Source organism: Scyliorhinus torazame, chromosome 6, assembly GCF_047496885.1.
Source record: "Scyliorhinus torazame isolate Kashiwa2021f chromosome 6, sScyTor2.1, whole genome shotgun sequence".
In the NCBI taxonomy this organism is placed as follows: Eukaryota; Metazoa; Chordata; class Chondrichthyes; order Carcharhiniformes; family Scyliorhinidae; genus Scyliorhinus; species Scyliorhinus torazame.
The window spans coordinates 18,451,674-18,477,673 of NC_092712.1; the positions used below are offsets into that span (position 1 = coordinate 18,451,674).

The window sequence follows — 26,000 nt, forward strand, 5'->3', positions numbered from 1 at the left end:
GCAATTCTGGGATTTTGACAGTGAAGGAACAGCGATTTATTTCCAAGTCAGGGTGGTGAGTGACTTGGAGGGGAACCTCCAGCTGGTGGGGTTCCGAGGTATCTGCTGCTCTTGTCCTTCTAGATGGTAGTGGTCGTGGGTTTGGAAGGTGCTGTCTGAGGCGCCTTGGTGAGTTCCTGCAGTGCATCTTGTAGATGGTACACACGGCTGTAACTATGGTGGACATGTTATCGATCAAGTGAACTAATAGGATGCGATGGAATTACTGGATGAACGAGGTGACCTGAATGCCGTCCCTTCACTGAAAGTATTTTAGTGGTTGTGATTTCTCTTTCCCGTGTTTCCGTGCAGATATACCAACTGCCTGACTGGCGCTTGGTTTTCCTGGTGAAGAATTTCCCTGTGGGTCAGCGTGTGCTGGTGGACAGCTCTTCTGGGCAGCACATGACACAAGGAGAGATAAAGAAAGAGGAATTTGCTCGCCTAACGGAGATGCCAGCAGTAAGAGAGGTCCTGCTGGTTGGACTCGGCAATCGACAGACCAGACCTTTCCTCCTGGTGAGCAATAGTTTGTGTCACTGCAATGAATGTGCGCTGTTCTGTACCTCGTGGAGCGTATCAGCAGGGCTCTCTATGCAAATAGAGATTCAATTCTCTGGTCTGTACTGAGCTTGCCCCATTGAAGTTGGCGAATGGTTGAAGTTGAAATAAAAACACAACGATGGGTAGGGAGGGAGGGTTAACGTTTCAGATCGAGGGCCTTCCCGCAGAGAGTAACAGCTTATAAAGGGTAACAGAGTCAAGGGGAAGGAAGTGGTGAGACAAATAAAGAATGGCGAGTGACTAACTGAAGGACAGATGACCAAACACTCTGAGAGCATCAGATAGCAGCGAAGGTGAACAAGGTAAGAAGAACCAGTTAGTTCACTGCCACTTGGTGCCCACCTCGCCAGGAATGACCATTTTGAAAGTTCTGCTCTTCCCCTGAATGTCATTTTAGTTTGTCTGCTTTACCATGTGTCCCCTTCATTGCCATCCGTTTTGATTCCTGCGTGTGATCATTCAGGAAGCATGTAAATGTGTTAGAAGAAGTTCAGAGATGGTTTATTAGGCGAATGGATGGAATATTCTTATGAGGAAAGGCTTGTATCTGCTGGAGTTTAGAAGAGTAAGAGGCGACTTGATTGAAACATATAACATCCTGAGGGGCCTTAACAGGGTGGATGTGGAAAGGATGTTTCCTCTGGTTGGGTACTAGAACTAAGAGACACTGTCTAAATATAAAGTGTCGCCCATTTAAAATGGAAATTATTCTGAGGATTGTGAGTCTCTGGAACTTGTCCTCAAAAGGCGGTGGAAGCAGAATCTTTGAATATTAAGGCAGTGGTGGATAGATACTTGTAAGGAAGGGACTGATAGGTTACCGGGGGTAAGCAGGATGCAGATTTGAGGTTACCATCAGATCAGGCATGATCTTATTAAATGGTGAAGCAGGCTCGAGGGGCCAAATGGCCTCCTCCTGCCCGTGTAATTGTATGTTTGCTAAAATTCCATTGCTGCTGTTATTCAATCATCTCCATCGATTGGCTATTCCTTCCTCCCTTTTTCCATAGCTCTGTTTTCTTTATAAATTGTTGAGCAACCGGCTCAAAGAGAAAAGAAGACAGGTTTCAGAATAAAATGGGAAAGTTGCTCAAAGTAATAAAAATGACGCAGTAGATGTTTTTTTTGTAGACTTTTGGAGGTATCAGCCCCTGCTCCTTAGTCCAGGGCTCTGCGCACAGATGACTAACTTTCTTTGTTGTTTGCTGCAGGTTCACGTGGAACAGGAACTTTTGATCTACGAGGCCTTTTCCTACGATGCGCAGCAAAGCCAGAATAATCTGAAAGTTCGGTTTAAAAAGGTACATAACACCGCAATAAGAAGAACGACCCTGAAGTCACCAGCTCCTTTAAATGAAAGTTTCTGGTTACAATTCATATGTTGATTTTTTTTTTTAAACAACAAATTCCATTATTTAAATTGTTTATAATTTCCTCTGGATTACTGGCTCCAGGTTCAACCAGTGCCATCAAAATCAGAGAGTGTAATTATTATCCCAGTTGATATAACTGGACGGGAAAATCCCAGAATGGAACCCTGGCACAAAAGATCATAACTCTTTTTTTTAAAATAATAAAACGTGGAGGAACAGAATCACATGACTGCTAATTAATTTTAACAAAGAAAAAAATGACAAAATTGGATAATAATACAATACTCCTTTACTCCCCCTTAATTTAACAATTACACACAGATTTTAAGATTAACACGGATTACGAAGTACATCTTAAGACACAATGATCCCATGACTACATAAAGTCCATTTTAAGCATATAAGAGGACTAATAAGACCCACTCGGAACCCAAGTGAGTGTCTCTGGATTTCTCCTCAAAGTCCCCCCAAATGATAGTCACGTGAGAGTTTCCAAGCTCCGTTCCCAAAAATACGCTTTAAAATCTTCTCTGATAATGCTTGTCCTTAGTGGTCTGAAATCCAGTTCACATTTTCCAATTGACACTTTTAAACAAAGCTTCCATTCCACTTTTAACAAGAAAGCTATACATTTATTTATCCCTTAAAGCTACCGTTGTTTTCCTAACAACAAAAGGTGCTGGAAAAACTCCACGCCAGTCAGCATCTGTAGAGAGGGAAAGCGGTGACTCCACTGAGAAACTTCCAATGAAAAGTCCCATTATACTCGAAACATGCACTCTGTTTCTTTCTCCACAGATTCTGCCAGACCCCCTGAGTTATTCTAGCACTTCTAGTTCATGTTTCAGATCATCAGCATCTGCAGCGTTTTGCTTTTATTCATCTAATTAATTGTTACTGTTGTGGGATCTTGCTGTGTGCAGATTTTCTGACCAGTTTGCCCATGTAACAGCAGCATCTATACTTTGCACCTAATTTGTTGGCTGTGAAACAGCTTGACAAGCCCTCAGAATGCGAAAGGTACGAGATAAATGCAGTTTCATTTGTGTCGTAATTCATCCCCTAGTGCAGAAACTGTCCCTTTGCAGCACTGCCCTGATGATCAATAACCCTATTAATTTTCACTCGTGTTTCTTGGCTGGTTAATCCAGTTCTTGATAACTGTTCAAAATTTCACTATTTTTCATTCGTGCCCTTGGAATCTACTTTTCCGCACGCTTTGAAATAATAACCTTATTTTGGATGTGCGTGGATGATCTCATTCTGTTCTGTGTTCTGATGAAAATTTATCAATCCTGAAACATTAACTCTGTTCCTCTCTCCAGAGATGCTGGCTGACCTGTCGTGTATAACCAGCATTTTCTCTTTTTGTTCACTCTATCATGACTTCCACAGATTTGAGAACCAACAGATATCAAAGCTGCTCATGTCCTGATGACAGCCCTCGCCTGATAATCAACGGTCTCTTGAAGTGACATCTTTCCTCTTGCCTTCCTCTCCAGGTGCCCCACAATATAAACTTCAGAGAGAAGAAGGTCAAGCAGTCCAAGAAGGACAAGAAGGTGGAGAGCGCTCCAGGAGAGGAACAGATCATTCCAAAAGCAAGGGTTGCTCGCTTCCGCTTTTTTGAAGATATTTCTGGATATTCAGGGGTAAGAGCTGTGACAAATAGCTTTGAGTGATCGTTCCGTTCTCTTTTGTGTCGATTTTTAACAGCATAACACCTAAATGCTAATATACAAGTCTCCTAATCTACTCAAACAGTTGGTGCATTGCTCCCACTGGAGCTGGAACATTGGATGTTCCACAGCACTATTTAGAAGAAGAGCTGGGGAATTTTCCTCCATGTCCTTGTTGAGATTTATCCTTCATTTCTTCTGCACAAATTGACTAAAGGGCTTTGGTATATCCTGAACTCTTGAGAGGTTCTGTAGAAAAACAGATTATTCAATCACATTCCAATGCCAACCATTTTGACAAAAGTTTTTTTTTTTTTTGAGAGATGGCATAAACATCAAAAATAGGGTTGGAATAAACATTCCCAAATGTCCCGGATTCCATGATTCAATTAAGACAGTGTCTGGTGAGTGAGAGGATGTGAGTCGACAAGTCTTCCATGCTGAACATTATAGATTCCGGATCACTGGGAAAATCAATGGCAACATTGAGATATTTAGATTGTTCTGATCTAAGAAAACCCTACGTTCTTTAAATTCCCTTCATGACGTTGCTTGATGGGATGCCTACAAGTTTTAAAACTCATTCTTGCCATTTGAGAATGGGCCATGTCCAAAAACGGCCGCTGAGAAGATGGCGGTGCTGCCGCCTTGAACCTTACAAAAAGAACTTTATTCTTTCATGAGATGTGAGTGTTAAGACCCCTCCGTATGAATACTCCACCATCTCCCCTTGCTGTGGTCCATGTGTTAGCATACCCACTCCTGACTTGCAACTTGGAGATGGTGGATAGGCTTTGGGAGTTGGGGAGGGAATTCCAGGATTTTGGCCCAACAACAGTGGAGGAATGACGATGAGAGTTCCAAATCAGGATGGTATGTGGCTCGGAGGGGAACTTGCAGATGGTGGTCATGTGTTCTCGCATGTTTGCTGCCCTTGTTCTTCTAGGCAGTAGAAATTGTGGTTTTAAGCAATGCTGTTGAAGGAGTCTTGGCAAGTGGCTGCAGTGAACCTTGTAGATGGTAGGCACTGCTGCCACTGTGCATCAGTGGTGTATGTTGTGGCCATCAAGTGGGCTGTTTTCTCGTGTATGGTGTCTAGCCTCTTGAGTGATGCCTCAATGCCAGTTTCAACGCACTGTTACCATCTCTTCTATCCTAGGTATTTATCTGTGGTCCGTCCCCTCACTGGTTGTTCATGACTTCGCGAGGCGCATTGCGCTTGCACCCCATGACTGTTGATGGACCAATCGAATCCTTCGCACCCTTCCACAATGTCAACTGCCCCAAGGGCTTCCTGTACTTCAACAAGCAGGTATGGCGCAGAACATTGCCTCAATTAAAAATCAGTTAAGTTTACATTTAGATAGACGCTTTTTTTCTTTCGCAAAAGTTAATTTGCAAAACATACGAGCTTCCTAATGTTCTTGTGGGTAAAGGCACTGTCTGGTTAATACAGAGATCCCTGGATACATCTATCTAGAAAGGCCTGCCTGTTTTTAAACCAGGCTGAGCTCTATTGGGTGTAGTCTCTTACCCCCCTACCCCACACACATCGGAGCCATGGACTGCCATTGATACCAAAACCACATTTTACTGAGTGTGGCATCCAGGAGCCCTAACAGACTGAGGTCAGTCAGGGGGCAATATTCACCACTGGTTGGAGTCGTACCTCGCACAAAGAAATTGAACTTGCCATATAAATACTGTGCCCACAAAAGCAGGTCAAAGGCTAGGACTCCTACAGTGAGTAACTCATCTCCAGATCCCCCAAAGCCTGTCCACCATCTACAAGGCACAAGTCCGGAGTGTAATGGAATACTCGCCACTTGCCTGGGTAGTTATAGGGGATTCTATAGTTAAAGGTACAGAATAGCACTTCTGTGGACATGAAAGAGATTCCAGGATGGTATATTGCCTCCCTGGTGTCAGGGTCCAAGATGTCTCTCGAAGGGCAGAAAGTATTCTGAAGGGAGCCAGAGGTCGTGGTACACATTGGTACAAACTATATCGGTAGGAAGAGTGATGAGGCAGCAGCAGTTTAGGGAGTTAGGTGGAAAGTTAAAAAGCAGGACCTCTAGCGTTGTAATCTCAGGATTACTCCCTGTGCCACGTGCCAGTGAGGCTAGAAATAAGAAGATAGTACAGCTTAACACGTGGCTCAACAGCTGGTGTAGGAGGGAAGGTTTCAGATATTTGGACCATTGGGATCTCTTCTGGGGCAGGTGGGACCTGTACAAGAAGGACAGGTTACATCAAAACCAGAGGGACCGAAATATTCTGTCTGGGAGGTTTGCTAGAGTCACTCGGGAGGATTTAAACTAGTTTGGCAGGGGTGTGGGAACCAAAGCAAAGGTGAATTAACTGAAGTGGAACTCGAGAGTAGGGCTGGTGAGCCTTACGTCAGTGATGGGGAATTATTGGAGAAGATTCTTAGACAGGATTTACTCCCACTTGTAAATAAGTGGATGTATTAGCGCGAGGCAACAGGTTTTATGAAGGGGAGGCCATGTCTCACTAACATGATCAGGTTTTTCAAGGAAGGGATGACTATGATTGATGTGGGTAGAGCAGTGGATGCTGTCTGCATGGACTTCAGTAAGGCCTTTGACAAGGTCCCCTCATGGCAGACTGGTACAGATGGTGAAGTCACAAGGGATCAGAGGTGAGCTGGCAAAATGGTTACAGAACTGGCTCGGTTATAGAAGGCAGAGGGTAGCAATGGAAGGGTGTGTTTCTGAATAGAGGGCTGTGACTAGTGGCGTTCCTCTGGGATCAGTGCTGGGACCGTTGCTGTTTGTAATGTATATAAATGATTTGGAGGAAAATGTAACTAGTTTGATTAAGTTTGCGAGAGAGAAATGCCCTGCTATGATTTTCAGTCATTCAATGTAGGAATTATCTCCTCATTTTACCGGGTGAGCTTAATTGTGTAGCAGCATAAAACGACGGAGATGAGAATGTTGCCACCTTTGGGTCCGTCGGTGTCTGATTTGCTCAGAGAAATAATTGGAACGTTTCCTCGAGTTCCAGGTCTCAATATTCATCAAATGCGTCCATGGTGCCCATCTTTCCCACCATTTGTGGATCCCGACTCCGAAGTTCTACACTTTAACCAACCTCCTCCCTTCCGATTTCTTTATGGAAAGTATGGCACAAACTATCCCCTTTTAGAAGCAAATAGAATTTATTTTCCATTTTGTCTGACTGTTATTCGACTCGCCCCTTCCTGCCCTCCGTGTCGTGGCCAGTGCAGAGTCGGCAAGACTTCAAAATCTCTGTTCCCTGTTTGGCTTCCATGTGCCCAGTCCCTGCAGCCCAGACCCCACTCACCTCAATGGAAGCATGTTTTCCCTGTCTGTCGGTCGTCTTATTCACAGTTACAGTGGAACAATTGTTTAACCATCCCCATCGGCAGCAGTGCTTCGCCTGAGGTCTGTGTGAGAATCTGACTTGAGAATCTCGCGTTGCTCCTGATACCTTTGCTCTGTTCAGCCAACAGACTTTTTTTTTTCCAGCAATTTTTTTTTCTTCTCTCCCCCCGCCCTTGCCTCCATCCTCATCGCCAGTTTTCTCTTCTGTTATGTTTCTTTTGTTGCCGCAAAGAGAAAAGACATGGCGGTGTCCACATTCTGGATTCTTGTATAACACGATGAGAGGTTTATTATGGGTGTTGCTCATACCGTCAGAGATGATGAACTGCCCAAAGCCCGCGCAAACACTGCTGATGTCACTACACATCACGTGATGCACAACCAGCAGGAATGTATTCCCTTTTACATAACAGTGATGATGTGGAGATGCCGGCGTTTGACTGGGGTGAGCACAGTAAGAAGTCTTACAACACCAGGTTAAAGTCCAACGGGTTTGTTTCAAATCACTAGCTTTCGGAGCACTGCTCCTTTCTCGGGTAAATGTTCATTCACCTGAGGAAGGAGCATTGCTCCGAAAGCTAGTGATTTGAAACAAACCTGTTGGACTTTAACCTGGTGTTGTAAAACTTCTTACGTAACAGTGATGTTCAGGGATGCGAATACATTCTCTTCCCCTAATGCCCATCCCTAAACTAGGAGCCATCGATCAGTCGTAATGTTCCGAACAGAGCAGATAATGCACTTTGGGTCTTCTAGTTTGTGTGCTAACACAGTATGGAGTCTGTTAACCTATTAACCAATCAGGAAATTGGGCTCTCGAAGCTCCCTGTCGCTTTAAACTGGTAACGGGCATTAATCTGATGGTCAACAAAGGTGCCAACCCAGAATGAGGAGATTACTTTTTAAAAAGCATGCATAGAAGGAATCTTTCTTCCACATGTCTTTTCTCATTTCCAATCTGATAGGGTGACCTTCGAATCAGTGTATTACCTACCTACTTGTCTTACGATGCACCTTGGCCAGTTCGAAAGATCCCGTTACGTTGCACAGCACATTACGTATCTTATCACGTGGAAACTAAGGTGAGAAATATTGCTTTCAATGAATCTTGTTTCTTTTTACCCCAGAATGACTCTTTAAACAGTAGTGTTGGTTAATTGGCCTCTGGCAATGATGTCAGTGGGATTTCAGAAAAGTGCAATTGTGGATGAGTGAAATATTTTGGGCCATTCATCTGCTCTGTGCAAAGTGGGACAGATCCAGGTGCTGTACTTCACATATTCAGGTTGAGTTTCTGCAGAGTATTTGAAGTGGTCGAGTGAGATCTTTAAACTGCACTGTACATGGGGTCCCACAGACGTACACTTTCCACAGTGGAGCACTGTGACGATCCGGAAAAGGATGGTTGCCGTTCTCTTTCTTTCAGTGACCAACAAGAATTAAGACCATTTCTGGCACCTTTACGGTGCTAATACTGGCGAACTCAGGCAAACGAGTAATCAAACCAGAGGCTGTTCTAGTCGGTGTGGCCAAGGAATACACCGCATGGAGTATTGAGCCATCAGCAGCTCTGGATAGTGGTGTTCAAGTTAATTTTATGTCATTTAAATTTCATTTTGTTTCCTTTACTTTTGAACCCGGTGAGTTTTGTGACTGTCTGGTCCTGTTGTCCAGTACATGCACCAATTGGGAACAGGGCCTTGTGCCTGCTCTGTCAGTTAATAAGATCATGGCTGAATGAAGCCTGTCGGTGTCCTATCACATTTCACTCCCTTGTCAATCAAGAATCTCACTAACTCAGCTTTAAAAATATTCAGTGACTCCGCTATCTCTCTGGGCAGGAGAATTTCACAGACAAATGGCCCTTTGAGTGAATTAAATTCTCATCTCCACCTTAAATTGGAGACGCCTTATTTTTAAAATCTGCCCCCCCCCCAGTCCCCCTAGACTCTCCCACAAGTGGAAGCATTTTCTCAGTATCCATTCTGAGCAGTCACCTCAGGATCAGCCTCCCATTCTCCTAATTTTCAATAGGTACGTTGGATTCTTCTAAACCCCAGTGCCCGATCTTTAGCCCCTTCATCCCGGAAATCGGTCACACAATCCTTCTCTGCACTGCTTCTAATGCACTTCTATCCTTTAAGTTTTTTTTTATTCGTTCATGACACGTGGGCGTCACTGGCTGTGCCAACATTTATTGCCCGAATTGCCCTTGAGGGGCAGTTAAGAGTCAGCCACATTGCTGTGGGTCTGGAGTCACAGGTAAATCAGACCAGATTAAAGGACATTAGTGAACCAGATGGGGTTTTCCGACAATCGACAATGGTTTCATGGTCTTCCTTAGACTCTAAATTCCAGATTTTTATTGAATTCAAATTTCACCATCTGCAGTGGCAGAGTTTACTCGTCCAGTGACAATACCACTCCGCCACTGCCTCCCCTAAAGTAGGAAGTCCAGAACTGTGTACACTACTCACAAAAATGTTCTCACCAAAACTCTGTACATGTGTGGCAAAATGTTCTGACTTGTATGTTCCATTCCCCTTGCAACAAATGCAAACCATTTTTCTTCCTAATTACTTGCTGTGCCTATATACTAACTTTGGTACAGAGAAACTGGGTGTCAGAGTTCTGCAATCTTTCCATTTAAATAGTAAACTGATTTTCTGTTTCTGCCAAAGTTCACTTTTTCCTACATTATATACTCCAACTCCCAAATATTTGCCCACTCAGCTTATCCGTATCCATAAGACCATAAGACATAGGAGCAGAATTAGGCCATTCGGCCCATCGAGTCTGCTCCGCCATTCAATCATGGCTGATATTTTCTCCCTATAACCCCTGATCCCCTTATTAATCAAGAACCTATCTATCTCTTTCTTAAAGACATAGAACATAGAACATAGAAAAATACAGCACAGAACAGGCCCGTCGGCCCACGATGTTGTCCTAGATTAATCATAGATTATCATTGAATTTACAGTGCAGAAGGAGGCCATTCGGCCCATTGAGTCTGCACCGGCTCTTGGAAAGAGCACCCTACCCAAAGTCAACACCTCCACCCAACACTAAGGGCAATTTGTGACACTAAGGGCAATTTATCATGGCCAATCCACCTAACCTGCACATCTTTGGACTGTGGGAGGAAACCGGAGCACCCGGAGGAAACCCACGCACACACGGGGAGGATGTGCAGACTCCGCACAGACAGTGACCCAAGCCGGAATCGAACCTGGGACCCTGGAGCTGTGAAGCAATTGTGCTATCCACAATGCTACCGTGCTGCCCTTAAGAACAAATAAATCTACACTATATAATTTTACCGTAATCCATGTACCTATCCAATAGCTGCTTGAAGGTCCCTAATGTTTCCGACTCAACTACTTCCACAGGCAGTGCATTCCATGCCCCCACTACTCTCTGGGTAAAGAACCTACCTCTGACATTCCCCCTATATCTTCCACCATTCACCTTAAATTTATGTCCCCTTGTAATGGTTTGTTCCACCCGGGGAAAAAGTCTCTGACTGTCTACTCTATCTATTCCCCTGATCATCTTATAAACCTCTATCAAGTCACCCCCTCATCCTTCTATGTTCTAATGAGAAAAGGCCTAGCACCCTCAACGTTTCCTCGTAAGACCTACTCTCCATTCCAGGCAACATCCTGGTAAATCTCCTTTGCACCTTTTCCAAAGCTTCCACATCCTTCCTAAAATGAGGCGACCAGAACTGTACACACTACTCCAAATGTGGCCGTACCAAAGTTTTGTACAGCTACATCATCATCTCACGGCTCTTAAATTCAATCCCTCTGTTAATGAATGCGAGCACACCATAGGCCTTCTTCACAGCTCTATCTACTTGAGTGGCAACTTTCAAAGATGTATGAACATAGACCCCAAGATCTCTCTGCTCCTCCACATTGCCAAGAACTCTACCGTCAACCCTGTATTCCGCATTCATATTTGTCCTTCCAAAATGGACAACCTCACACTTTTCAGGGTTAAACTCCATCTGCCACTTCTCAGCCCAGCTCTGCATCCTATCTATGTCTCTTTGCAGCCAACAACAGCCCTCCTCACTATCCACAACTCCACCAATCTTCGTATCGTCTGCAAATTTACTGACCCACCCTTCAACTCCCTCATCCAAGTCATTAATGAAAATCACAAACAGCAGAGGACCCAGAACTGATCCCTGCGGTACGCCACTGGTAACTGGGATCCAGGCTGAATATTTGCCATCCACCACCACTCTCTGACTTCTATCAGTTAGCCAGTTCGTTATCCAACTGGCCAAATTTCCCACTATCCCATGCCTCCTTACTTTCTGCAGAAGCCTACCATGGGGAACCTTATCAAATGCCTTACTAAAATCCATGTACACTACATCCACTGCTTTACCTTCATCCACATGCTTGGTCACCTCCTCAAAGAATTCAATAAGACTTGTAAGGCAAAACCTACCCCTCACAAATCCGTGCTGACGATCCTTAATTAAGCAGTGTCTTTCCAGATGCTCAGAAATCCTATCCTTCAGTACCCTTTCCATTACTTTGCCTACCACCGAAGTAAGACTAACTGGCCTGTAATTCCCAGGGTTATCCCTAGTCCCTTTTTTGAACAGGGGCATGACATTCGCCACTCTCCAATCCCCTGGTACCACCCCTGTTGACAGTGAGGACGAAAAGATCATTGCCAACGGCTCTGCAATTTCATCTCTTGCTTCCCATAGAATCCTTGGATATATCCCCGTCAGGCCCGGGGGACTTGTCTATCCTCAAGTTTTTCAAAATGCCCAACACATCTTCCTTCCTAACAAGTATTTCCTCGAGCTTACCAGTCTGTTTCACACTGTCCTCTCCAACAATATGGCCCCTCTCATTTGTAAATACAGAAGAAAAGTACTCATTCAAGACCTCTCCTATCTCTTCAGACTCAATACACAATCTCCCGCTACTGTTCTTGATCGGACCTACCCTCGCTCTTGTCATTCTCATATTTCTCACATATGTGTAAAAGGCCTTGGGGTTTTCCTTGATCCTACCCGCCAAAGATTGTTCATGCCCTCTCTTAGCTTTCCGAATCCCTTTCTTCAGTTCCCTCCTGGCTATCTTGTATCCCTCCAACGCCCTGTCTGAACCTTGTTTCCTCAGCCTTACATAAGGCTCCTTTTTCCTCTTTACAAGACATTCAACCTCTCTTGTCAACCATGGTTCCCTCACTCGACCATCTCTTCCCTGCCTGACAGGGACATACATATCAAGGACACATAGTACCTGTTCCTTGAGCAAGTTCCACATTTCACTTGTGTCCTTCCCTGACAGCCTATGTTCCCAACTTATGCACTTCAATTCTTGTCTGACAACATCATATTTACCCTTCCCCCAATTGTAAACCTTGCCCTGTTGCACGCACCTATCCCTCTCCATTACTAAAGTGAAAGTCACAGAATTGTGGTCACTATCTCCAAAATGCTCCCCGACTAACAAATCTATCACTTGCCCTGGTTCATTACCAAGTACTAAATCCAAAATTGCCCCTCCTCTGGTCGGACAATCTACATACTGTGTTAGAAAAGCTTCCTGGACACACTGCACAAGCACCACCCCATCCAAACTATTTGATCTAAAGAGTTTCCACTCAATGTTTGGAAAGTTAAAGTCACCCATGACTACTACCCTGTGACATCTGCACCGTTCCAAAATCTGTTTCCCAATCTGTTCCTCCACATCTCTGCTATTATTGGGGGGCCTATAGAAAACTCCTAACAAGGTGATTGCTCCTTTCCTATTTCTGACTTCAACCCATACTACCTCAGTAAGCTGATACTCCTCGAACTGCCTTTCTGCAGCTGTTATACTATCTCTAATTAACAATGCCACCCCCCACCTCTTTTACCACCCTCCCTAATCTTATTGAAACATCTATAACCAGGGACCTCCAACAACCATTTCTGCCCCTCTTCTATCCAAGTTTCCGTGATGGCCACCACATCGTAGTCCCAAGTACCGATCCATGCCTTAAGTTCACCCACCTTATTCCTGATGCTTCTTGCGTTGAAGTATACACACTTCAACCCATCTCCGTGCCTGCAAGTACTCTCCTTTGTCAGTGTTCCCTTCCCCACTGCCTCATTACACGCTTTGGCGTCCTGAATATCGGCTACCTTAGTTGCTGGACTACAAATCCGGTTCCCATTCCCCTGCCAAATTAGTTTAAACCCTCCCGAAGAGTACTGGAAAACCTCCCTCCCAGGATATTGGTGCCCCTCTGGTTCAGATGCAACCCCTCCTGCTTGTACAGGTCCCACCTTCCCCAGAATGCGCTCCAATTATCCAAATATCTGAAGCCCTCCCTTCTACACCATTCCTGCAGCCACGTGTTCAGCTGCACTCTCTCCCTATTCCTAGCCTCGCTAACACGTGGCACCGGCAACAAACCAGAGATGACAACTCTGTCTGTCCTGGCTTTTAACTTCCAGCCTAACTCCCTAAACTCGTTTATTACCTCCACACCCCTTTTCCTACCTACGTCGTTGGTACCAATGTGCACCACGACTTCTGGCTGCTCCCCCTTAAGGATCCTGAAGACACGATCCGAGACATCCCTGGCCCTGGCACCCGGGAGGCAACATACCTTCCGGGAGTCTCACTCGCGACCACAGAATCTCCTATCTATTCCCCTAACCATCGAATCGCCTACAACTATTGCTTTTCTATTCTCCCCCTTCCCTTCTGAGCCCCAGAGCCAGACTCAGTGCCAGAGACCTGGCCGCTAGGGCCTTCCCCCGGTAGGTCATTTCCACCCCCACCCCCCCCCCCCCCCCCCCCCCCCAAACAGCATCCAAAACGGTATACTTGTTTTGAAGGGGAACGGCCACGAGGGATCCCTGCACTGTCTGCCTGTTTTTGTTTTTTTCCCCTGACTGTAACCCAGCTATTCTTGTCCTGTATCTTGGGTGTGGTTACCTCCCTGTAACTCTTCTCTATCACCCCCTCTGCCTCCCGGATGATCCGAAGTTCATCCAGCTTCAGCTCCAGTTCCCTAACACGGTCTTTGAGGAGCTGGAGTTGGGTGCACTTCCCGCAGGTATAGTCAGCGGGGACACCGGTGGTATCCCTCACCACCCACATCCTACAGGAGGAGCATTAAACTGGCCTAGTCTCCATCCCCTCTTACCTTACAGAATATAGCTGCCCTGTGGACCAACTGGATCTCCGTCCTCCGACTCTGCTCCCAGTCAGCTGCACTCTCTGTAAACTCCTGGCTCTCTTCGCGGAAATGTAGGAAATGAAATGAAAGGAGCACCTTACTCCCTCCTCACCTAACTCCCTCAGTCACCAAACTCTCTCTATAGCTCTCAAATGCACTAAATTCAGCACTCCCTCAGTCACCAAACTCTCACTATGAGACACTCAATGATTTGACCTCCACAGCCGTATGCGGTAAAGAGTTCCACAGATTCACCACCTCTGGCTGAAGAGATTCTTCCTCGTCTGTTTTAAAGGATCGTCCCTTTTAGTCTGAGATGGTGTCCTCTGGTTCTAGTTTTTCCTACAAGTGGAAACATTCTCTCCACGTCCACTCTATCCAGGCCTCGCAGTATCCTGTAAGTTTCAATAAGACCCCCCCCCATATCCCTCTAAACTCCAACGAGTACAGACCCAGAGTCTTCAACTGTTCCTCATATGACAAGTTCTTCATTCCAGGAATCATTCTTGTGAACCTCCTTTGGACCCCTTCCAAGGCAGCACACCTTCCTTAGATACGGGGCCCAAAACTGCTCACAATACTCCATATGGGGTCTGACCAGAGCCTTATACAGCCTCAGGAGTACATCCCTGGTCTTGTATTCTAGCCCTCCTAACATGAATGCTAACATTGCATTTGCCGTTTTAACTGCCGACTGAACCTGCACATTAACCTGAAGAGAATCGTGAACAAGGACTCCCAAGTCCCTTTGTGCTTCTGATTTCCGAAGCATTTCCCCATTTAGAAAATAATCCCTTGTGTCCTCATGACATCTTCCCCTCTCATTGATCTTTCTGTCATCAGCAAATTCAGCAATTATACATTAGATCCCTTCATCCAAGTCTTTGATATCAAATAACTGCAACTCAGGCACGTATCCCTATAGCACTCTGCTAATTTTCGATTACCAACCCAAAAATGGTCCATTTATTTTATGCTTTTTGTTAGCTAACCAATCCTCTATCCATGCTAATATGTTACCCCCAACACCATTGAGCTCTTTATAAATGCTTTATGGAAATCCAAGTGCACCACACCTACCGGTTCCACTTTTATCCTCGTCGTTCGGGGGCCTTGACAGTAACACTTGATTTCTTCAAGGAAAATCCACTTAGCCGATGGGCCAGGTTTTCTTAATGAATGCTATGAAAATGTGTTTTTCTTTAGGTGTATGCAGTAACGACAAGTGTGACAGAGATTTGTAATAGGATCCCAAAGATGACGGGGGAAGACAAAGAGTTTGAGAATGTTGAGCGTGGTGAGTAAACCCAGAACTGAAGGAAGATGTCTTGGGTCCCTGGAGAGTGTTCGAGTACTGGACCAGACCCCAACATTTGTTAGGATACTGGACAAGAACCCCAAACACTTTTTCTTCATTTGTAAACTGTGAGAAAAGGATACTTCACCCCAGCAATGATTCCATTGACAAATTGAGATCTTTCATATTAAAACAAACTTTATTATTAACACAGGATTAACTAGATTAACATAAAAAGAAAATAACATTACAATTAACAGTTCAACAATTATAGAACATAGAACTGTACAGCACAATACAGGCCCTTCAGCCCACGATGTGCTGAACTAGTCTGAAACTAAGATCAAATCAACCTACTCCCAATCATTCTAGTGCACTCCAGATGCCTATCCAATAACCGCTTGAAAGTTCCTAAAGTGTCCGACTCCACTACCATAGCTGGGAGTGCATTCCACACCCCAACCACTCTCCGAGTAAAGAACCTACCTCTGACATCCCTCCTATATCTTCCACCATGGACCTTATAGTTATGCCCCCTTGTAACAGCTACATTCACCCAAAGTCGCTTAACTCTTAAAATAAAAGGAAACGCTTTCAATTTTAAAAAAGAGAGATTGTATAAGTTAGTAATTAGAGAACCCATTTCATTTTTTCCAATTAAGGGGCAATTTAGCATGGCCAATCCACTTCCCCTGCACATTTTTGCGTTGTGGGGGTGGAACCCACAGTAACGAGGGGAGAATGTGCAAACTCCACACTAACAGTGACCCAGAGCCGGGATCGAACTTGTGACCTCGGTGCCGTGATGCAGCAGTGCTAACCACTGCTCCACCGTGCCACCCTACTTATACAATCTATCTCAAATTAAGCAAGGCCCATTCAGTGTGGGAGGAGTGTTACCATACAGGTTAAAAGCCACTTGTAAATAAAGTTAGCAACACTTGCTGTCGAGTGATTTCTTAGAAAGACCGCTTAGAGACATCCTTAAATAGCCTGCAAATCATTCTGTCTTTGTCTAAGCAATCCTACAGCCAAAACTGGTTGTTTCTCAACTAGCTCCTCCCATTAATTACATAACCTTTATCCCACTCAGATGTCCCATGACCAGCTTACTGAAGTCTAAACACTCAAATAATCTACTCTGCAAGGAATGTTCAGCAATCGCAATCAAGTTCCATTCGGCATCTCTCTGCAAATAAGTAAATAGTTAAAATTAATAATTATTGCACTTTTATGGCATCTTAATTGCAGGTTTAGCAGACACACAGTCTGGATACCGTAACCTAGTTTCTTGAATAATATTACGGCAACAAATATATACCTTAACCCAAGCTTTTAAAAACATTACTGTGATAGATATAAAATATACCAATTTCTTACATTCATCACAGGAGGAACGATATTTTGTGTTTCTTGGTGTCTCTGTAAAGACAGTTCGCTTCTAGCATGCTGCAGGAATCTGGTTTTGCAATAGCTTCTCTAAAGCTGCAGTTGAAATTGGGGACTTTTGTGTATTAACTGTTGAAATATTGAAATGTCCTCCTCCATATGTATAGAGACAGATTTTTTTTTTAGCATGGTTTTACTGAACCAGGAAATAGAATTACAGCAATTGCGCGCTCCACTGCATGGAAAAGATTAAGAACCAAAGTTTAGCAGTCAGAAAATGGGGGTAGCTTTATGATCACTTCTGTGCAGAAACAACTGCTGAATTTGAAATGAAAATTAATGAAAATCGCTTATTGTCACAAGTAGGCTTCAATGAAGTTACTGTGAAAAGCCCCTAGTCGCCACATTCCGGCGCCTGTTCGGGGAGGCTGTTACGGGAATTGAACCGCGCTGCTGGCCTGCCTTGGTCTGCTTTCAAAGCCAGCGATTTAGCCCTGTGTGCTAAACCAGCTAAATCAGCAATTTGTTGTGAATCCTGATTGGCAATTATAGACAAAAGCTAGCTTGGCCATTACTACTGATTTAGTTAATTTGTGTTATTATTGGTGTGAACGGGTGGGTACAGTTCAATGATCTCTCATTGCTATTAATTTAGGACCATTAGCAACAGAACAAAGGGAGCTGTGAGGAGGGCAGGTTTTTTAATGTGAAGGGTTGACGGCATAGAATGTCCACCAGCGGTACTGGTGAAAACCGATTCATAATAGCTTTTAGAAGGGAGCTGAATACATGGAGCGGCACGGTGGTTAGCACTGCTGCCTCACAGCGCCAGGGACCCGTGTCGAATTCCGGCCTTGGATTTTTTTTTTTTTAATTTAGAGTAGCCAATTATATATTTTTCCAATTAAGGGGCAATTTAGCGTGGCCAATCCACCTAACCTGCACATCTTTGGGATGTGGGGATGAAACCCACGCAGACATGGGGACAATGTGCAAACTCCACACGGACAGTGACCCAGGGCCGGGTTTCGAACCCGGGTCCTCAGCGCCGCAGTCCCAGCGCTGACCTCTGAGCCATATGCCGCCCTATTCCGGCCTTGGATAACTGTCTGTGTGGGTTTCCTCCCACAGTCTAAAGATGTGCAGGTTAGGTGGATTGGCTGTGCTAAATTGCCCTTAGTGTCCAAAATTGCCCTTAGTGTGGGGTTACGGGGATAGGGTGGGGGAATGGGCCTAGGTAGGGTGCTCTAAGAGGGTCGATGCAGACTTGATGCGCCAAATGGCCTGCACTGTCGGGAATCTGATTCTATGCTTGGAGAAAGAACTGAGGAAGGGACGAGGGAATAATATTGAGTAAATAGATCTTTAACAACTAGCAGAAGCATGATGAGCTATGTTGTAAAGCCACGTGGTCTTATGTGCTGGTGAATGGGATGGGGCACTATCCTTCTGTTGGTGCTAATGAATGTGTGAACAGCAGCACCCCATTGATATTAGTGGAAAAGAATAAGCTTTTACCCTTGACACATATCTTGTTCTATTGACAGATGACAGGTATATCTACCCAATGTTGGAGAAGTTTTCTATTCAGTTGATCTCTCCCGTCAGCTGGGAAGCCATTCCCAATACTCGGTGAGTTAAAACAACTCCGATTGAAATCCTTCTGGTGAACACTCCTTTTAAATATCTGTTAGCCAGTGGACTGAAGAGAAACTCTTGTCTCTCCACAAATGATACGCGTGCAGTTGTTTCTTATCAGCCAAACATTCTTTGAATGTGATGTTGGCAAAGGTGAATCTCGGATTCCGGCGCTCCAATCTATTCAAAGAGTGAAACTGGCTTAGGATTTGCCCGGTGAGTACTGTTGTGTCGATGTCATGGCTTTGTGGATGTCAAGTGCATTCTGAGTGTGTTAGTAACAGCTAAATGATAGAACATCTATCCTTCATTATTAGTCCACCATGAGACAAGTTTTCTGTTTGAACTCTAACAGGATTAAACAGTGTGATAACTGGCTGATATAATGAAGTGTGGTTACCATACAAGGCCAAAAAACGTGGGATGGGATATTACGAACCAGCTTGTGTAAAATAAAGAAATAATTTTGATTTTGGGTTTTGCAGTGTGGCTGTACCTTTAAGCAGGTTACTTTCTTTCCTTAACTCCAACTTTCCTCAACCGCATATGCGGGTGACTCAACTGCCCGCGCCCCCCCCCCCCCCCCCCCCCAGCCCACTGAAATGGCCTAGTCAGCCACTCAGGGATGGGCAACAAATGGTGGCCCAGCCGGCGACGGCCACATCCCAAGAATTAATTTTTCAAAACGTTCCCCGGGCACAGTCTTGACCTTTGGTCATGTGCGAGCTTAGATGGAGAGGCCCACTCTTCTCTCTCTGTTGTAACCCCTTCCCTAGGTACAGAAGTGCTGATGTGAAATCGATGTGCACCTACTCGTACCATGGCTGAGATCGCAATCCTCAGAGAATGGGCCATGCCCAGATTCCCAGACAAGTGCCACTGGGGAATCAATTTTTAATTTCAATGGTAGCACCACTTTTTAAGTACAAGACTGGAAGCCACTGCTCAGTGCTGCTTACACACTGCTCTTTGTTAAAGCAATCTCCTAGATTTCTTGCCTTTTCAGTCCAGTGCAAAAATTCCATATTTTTTATATTCGTTCATGGGATGCTGGTGTGCATTGTTGGCTCGGCCATGATTTATTTCCCATCCCTGATTGCCCATGAGAAGGTGGTGATGACCTGCCTCATTGAACCATGTGGTTGGTAGCTTACAGTTCTAGTGCGTCTATTCCAGTAACAGGAGCTTTTACGATGTACAAAAGGTGGGTTTTACTTCTGATGTATTCATGTGTTACAGCATTCCTGTAACCAGATAGTATTCGTCCCTTAGAGGATGAATGTCTCCTGAACACCCACTGTTTGATATTAGAATTGATGTGGAGATGCCGGCGTTGGACTGGGGTGAGCACAGTAAGAAGTCTTACAACACCAGGTTAAAGTCCCAACAGGTTTGTTTCAAATCACTAGCTTTCGGAGCACTGCTTCTTCCTCAGGTGAAGGAAGCTCCTTCCTCGCCTGAGGAAGGAGCAGTGCTCCGAAAGCTAGTGATTTGAAACAAACCTGTTGGACTTTAACCTGGTGTTGTAAGACTTCTTACTGTGATATTAGATAGGTTGATTATATTTTTTGGGCTCCAATTTATCTAAAACATTTTGTGCCCTTTTTTTTTTATCCTCCAGGAAATTAGATGAATTTGACAATCGTAGGGGCGAGGTGTAAGTATGAGCATTTGAACCTATTGGGTGGCCTGGTTTGTAAACCCAGGAATAAAGCAAGGTTACATACAAATAGTAGTGCAATGGATTTGAAAATCCTAAATTTCACTTTTTATGATGTGGCCCGTTGATTATGTGTTTGCTAGTTTTCCTGTGTTAGCCATAATTAGTTGCTTGAAATAAAAAGGATTGTCCTTCAGGGTGCTCCCACCACAGAGGGGGCTCGAGTGGAGGGTGGTTCTTGTTTCCGCCAGGTCTGGTTTTCTGCCCATTGCATTAAATGGATACAGAACCATGGGCTGCAGGGCCCAAAGTTGATCAAGCTGAACTCCCTGGCCGGGAGCTTCCTGTCTGCTGGTCATCCCAAAGGACTGGAGGAGATTACGGAGATGGGGAGGCAGCTATAGGATAGAGGAAAGGGTTAGGATTGGTGCACTATAGTGCGGCTGGACTGGGAGCCAGTATAGGTCAGCGGTGATGGGTGAAGGAGACTTGGGTTGAGCTGGGCGCAGAGTTTGGACAAGTTCAGGTATATTTTGCCAATTTCCTATTCGTACATTGCACACAGCGCCTCCGTCCGCTCCCCTGACTCCCATTTGTGACTTTATGTAGGATTGACATGGAGGATTGGGAACACGTAACCTGCATGAAAACGGTGTCACTGAGAAGTGAGGAGACCGTGTCAGGATTGAAAGGCTACATCGCCGTGGGGACATGCCTGACACAGGGCGAGGAGGTTACGTGCAGAGGCCGGGTAAGTGAATCAGTCAGCATTGGCATTGCTTGTAAAGATTGGTTTTGGTGTCAGAAAAAAGTTGGAGTCGTACTGCCAACACGAGCTAGGTCTGTCCCTGGCACCATTCTGTACACTTCAGATGAAAAAACGTTAAAAACAAAAAACATGGAAGTACTCTGAATTGTTTGGCTGCGCAACTGTACACAGCAGTGGCTCTTAATCTCTCTGTTCTAGTGGTCTTGGATTTGGAAGGTGCTGTCTGAGGAGCTTAATGAACAACAAAGAACAAAGAAATGTACAGCACAGGAACAGGCCCTTCGGCCCTCCAAGCCCACGCCGACCATGCTGCCCGTCTAAACTAAAATCTTCTACACTTCCTGGGTCCGTATCCCTCTATTCCCATCCTATTCATGTATTTGTCAAGATGCCCCTTAAATGTCACTCGTCCCTGCTTCCACCACCACCTCCGGCAGCGAGTTCCAGGCACCTACTACCCTCTGTGTAAAAAAACTTGCCTTGTACATCTCCTCTAAACCTTGCCCCTCGCACCTTAAACCTATGCCCCCTAGTAATTGACCCCTCTACCCTGGGAAAAAGCCTCTGACTATCCACTCTGTCTATGCCCCTCATAGTTTTGTAGACCTCTATCAGGTTGCCCCTCGCCCTCCTTCGCTCCAGTGAGAACAAACCCAGTTTATTCAACCGCTCCTCATAGCTAATGCCCTCCATACCTGGCAACATCCTGGTAAATCCCTTCTGCACCCTCTCTAAAGCCTTCACATCCTTCTGGTAGTGTGGCGACCAGAATTTAACACTATACTCCACGTGTGGCCTAACTAAGGTTCTATACAGCTGCAACATGACTTGCCAATTCTTATACTCAATGCCCCGGCCAATGAAGGCAATCATGCCGTATGCCTTTACTACCTTCTCCACCTGTGTTGCCCCTTTCAGTGACCTGTGGACATGTACACCTAGATCTCTTTGACTTTCAATACTCTTGAGGGTTCTACCATTCACTGTATATTCCCTACCTGCATTAGACCTTCCAAAATGCATTACCTCACATTTGTTCGGATTGAACTCCATCTGCCATCTCTCCGCCCAAGTCTCCAAACGATCTAAATCCTGCTGTATCCTCCGACAGTCCTCATCGCTATCCGCAATTCCACCAACCTTTGTGTCGTCTGCAAACGTAATAATCAGACCAGTTACATTTTCCTCCAAATCATTTATATATACTACGAACAGCAAAGGTCCCAGCACTGATCCCTGCGGAACATCACGAGTCACAGCCCTCCAATCAGTTCTGCAGTGCAACTTGTTGATGGTATACTTGTGCCGTGTAGATGGTGGACAGGGTTTGGGGAGTAAGCGGGCGCCCTTCATAGAATCCATAAAATCTCTACATTCGGCCCATCGGGTTTGCATCGACCTTCTGAAAGAGCACCCTACCTCGGCCCACTCCCCGCCCTATCCCTGTAACCCCACCTACCTCGGCCCACTTCCCCGCCCTATCCCTGTAACCCCACCTACCTCGGCCCACTCCCCGCCCTATACCCGTAACCCCACCTATCTCGGCCCACTTCCCCGCCCTATCCCTGTAACCCCACCTATCTCGGCCCACTTCCCCGCCCTATCCCTGTAACCCCACCTTCCACGGCCCACTTCCCCGCCCTATCCCTGTAACCCCACCTATCTCGGCCCGCTTCCCCGCCCTATCCCTGTAACCCCACCTATCTCGGCCCGCTTCCCCGCCCTATCCCTGTAACCCCACCTTCCTCGGCCCGCTTCCCCGCCCTATCCCTGTAACCCCACCTACCTCGGCCCACTTCCCCGCCCTATCCCTGTAACCCCACCTACCTCGGCCCACTTCCCTGCCCTATCCCTGTAACCCCACCTATCTCGGCCCACTTCCCCGCCCTATCCCTGTAACCCCACCTACCTCGGCCCACTTCCCCGCCCTATCCCTGTAACCCCACCTATCTCGGCCCACTTCCCCGCCCTATCCCCGTAACCCCACCTATCTCGGCCCACTCCCCGCCCTATCCCTGTAACCCCACCTACCTCGGCCCACTTCCCCGCCGTATCCCTGTAACCCCACCTATCTCGGCCCACTTCCCCGCCCTATCCCCGTAACCCCACCTATCTCGGCCCACTTCCCCGCCCTATCCCTGTAACCCCACCTTCCTCGGCCCGCTTTCCCGCCCTATCCCTGTAACCCCACCTACCTCGGCCCACTTCCCCGCCCTATCCCTGTAACCCCACCTACCTCGGCCCACTTCCCTGCCCTATCCCTGTAACCCCACCTACCTCGGCCCACTTCCCCGCCCTATCCCTGTAACCCCACCTACCTCGGCCCACTTCCCCGCCCTATCCCTGTAACCCCACCTACCTCGGCCCACTTCCCCGCCCTATCCCTGTAACCCCACCTACCTCGGCCCACTTCCCTGCCCTATCCCTGTAACCCCACCTACCTCGGCCCACTTCCCCGCCCTATCCCTGTAACCCCACCTACCTCGGCCCACTCCCCCGCCCTACCCTGTAACCCCACCTACCTCGGCCCACTTCCCCGCCCTATCCCTGTAACCCCACCTAACCTGCACATCTTTGGAGGAACAACAAATGTTGAAAACCATTCATGGATAAAGCTAATCAACCAAGATTTTTCTTGTTTATATTGGTGTAGAGCCTGCTAGAAAGAGATTTCTTTCGAACCAAGCTGAACCCTATCTGTCCAGCTTGGTGTTCCAGATGCAACTGACAAACCTGGCCTTCCCCATTAGCTATGCCACCTGCAATTCAAAAGCTTATCACATTCTTGTGTCTTGTTACTAAAAGGTGTATTGCCGTTGTAAAAATCAATGATTCTCTCCCTTTGTAATCACAGCAAAAATACTAAATACAAACTTTAAAATATGAAAAATACTCTCAGTCACAGGAATGCCATTGAGTGCCAAGGGCGATGGTTATATTCACCTTCTGCGGGGGATGGTCATTACCTGGCACTTGTGTGGCACGAATGTTAGCTCCTACTTCTCTGCCCAAGCCTGGATATTGTCTAGGTCTTGCTGCATTTGAACATGGACTGCTAACCTTATGACAGTCAGTTTGCAAAGCATATATTTTAGTGCTTGTGTGTCTCTTGGGCTGATGCACTTAGCAATACCGTGGCTGCAAGAGCAGTCCAAAGGTCGGATATTCTGCAAAGAGTAACTCATCTGCTCCCCAAAGGGGCCTGCCACCTGTAAAGCATCAATAGAATGTAAGTTGCCTTGATGCATGCAGATCCAACAACACTCAAAACACAGGGAACCATATCAGAACAGTGTCCTGCTGTCAGCATCATGGTGAAGCAGTCTGGGAGCAGTGTCCTGCAGTCAGCATCACGGTGAAGCAGACTAGGAACAGTGTCCTGCAGTCAGCATCACTGTGAAGCAGTCTGGGGACAGTGTCCTGCAGTCAGCATCACGGTGAAGCAGCCTGGGAACAGTGTCCTGCAGTCAGCATCACGGTGAAGCAGACAAGGAACAGTGTGCTGCAGTCAGCATCACAGTGACGCAGTCTAGGAACAGTGTCCTGCAGTCAGCATCACGGTGAAGCAGCCTGCGAACAGTGTGCTGTAGTCAGCATCATGGTGTAGCAGTCTGGGAATAGTGTGCTGCAGTCAGCATCACGGTGACGCAGCCTGGGAACAGTGTCCTGCAGTCAGCATCACGGTGAAGCAGCTTGGGAACAGTATCTGCTTTTATGTTCTGAGCCAGTTTACTTTCAAAGTCTACCTTACTCTTCTTTATGGCTTTTTTAGTAGCTTTCTGTTGTCCCCTAAAGACTTCCCAGTCCTCTAGTCTCCCACTAATTTTTGCCACTTTGTATGTTTTTTCCTTCAATTTGATACTCTCCCTCACCTCCTTAGATATCCACGGTCGATTTTTCCCCTTTCTACCGTCTTTCTTTTTTGTCGGTATGAACCTTTTATGAACACTGAAAGATCGCTCGGAAGGTTCTCCACTGTTCCTCAACTGCTTCACCATGAAGTCTTCGCTCCCAGTCTACCTTAGCTAGTTCCTCTCTCATCCCATTGTAATCGCCTTTGTTTAAGCACAAAACACTAGTGTTTGATTTTACCTTCTCACCCTCCATTTGTATTTTAAATTCCACCATATTGTGGTCGCTCCTTCCAAGAGGATCCCGAACTATGAGATCATTAATCAATCCTGCCTCATTACACAGGACCAGATCTAGGACCGCTTGTTCCCTTGTAGGTTCCATTACATACTGTTCCAGGAAATTATCCCGGGCACATTCTATAAACTCCTCCTCAAGGCTGCCTTGACCAACCTGGTTAAACCAATCGATATGTAGATTAAAATCCCCCATGATAACCGCTGTACCATTTCTACATGCATCTGTTATTTCTTTGCTTATTGCGTGCCCTACCATCCTGTTACTATTTGGTGGCCTATAGACTACTCCTATCAGTGACCTTTTCGCCTTACTATTCCTGATTTCCACCCAAATTGATTCAACCTCGTCCTCCATAGCACCAATATCTTCCCTTACTATTGCCCGGATGCCATCCTTAAACAACAAAGCTCCACCACCGCCCTTACCGTCCATTCTATCCTTTTGTCTAGTCTGATACCCTCGGATATTTAACTCCCAGTCGTGACCATCTTTTAACCATGTTTCAGTAATGGCCACTAAATCTTAGTCATTCACGATGATTTGCGCCATCAACTCATTTACCTTATTTCGTATACTACGAGCATTCAGGTAAAGTACACTTATGCTGTTTTTTATGTCTTTGTTATGAATCCTAACACCTTGATCTGTAACTTTTCACAATTTATTTTTCCTCTTACCCTTTCTCCTAATTTTCCTTGTCTTTGAACCCATATCTCTACATAATAACCTGTCACGTAACCTGCTGCCTTGATCTCCATTAACCATTATACTGTCCATAGCTTTACACTTCCCTTCCCCCCAACTTGCTAGTTTAAAGTCCTTGTGACCAACCTATTTATCCTATTCGCTAGAAC

The 26,000-nt window shown here is 45.8% G+C and overlaps 1 protein-coding gene across 2 annotated transcripts in view; it reads left to right on the forward strand.

Annotated features, from left to right (window-relative positions):
• cpsf1 (cleavage and polyadenylation specific factor 1) overlaps positions 1–26,000 on the forward strand; it is a 142,267-nt gene that overhangs the window by 92,116 nt on the left and 24,151 nt on the right. For both annotated transcript variants that reach the window (XM_072507982.1, XM_072507983.1), the window contains 9 exons: positions 352–558; positions 1,815–1,904; positions 3,479–3,628; positions 4,815–4,967; positions 7,992–8,108; positions 15,448–15,538; positions 18,475–18,559; positions 20,187–20,222; positions 20,835–20,976. In XM_072507982.1, the coding sequence (XP_072364083.1) occupies positions 352–558; positions 1,815–1,904; positions 3,479–3,628; positions 4,815–4,967; positions 7,992–8,108; positions 15,448–15,538; positions 18,475–18,559; positions 20,187–20,222; positions 20,835–20,976 (1,071 nt within the window). The remainder of the gene's footprint in view (positions 1–351; positions 559–1,814; positions 1,905–3,478; positions 3,629–4,814; positions 4,968–7,991; positions 8,109–15,447; positions 15,539–18,474; positions 18,560–20,186; positions 20,223–20,834; positions 20,977–26,000) is intronic.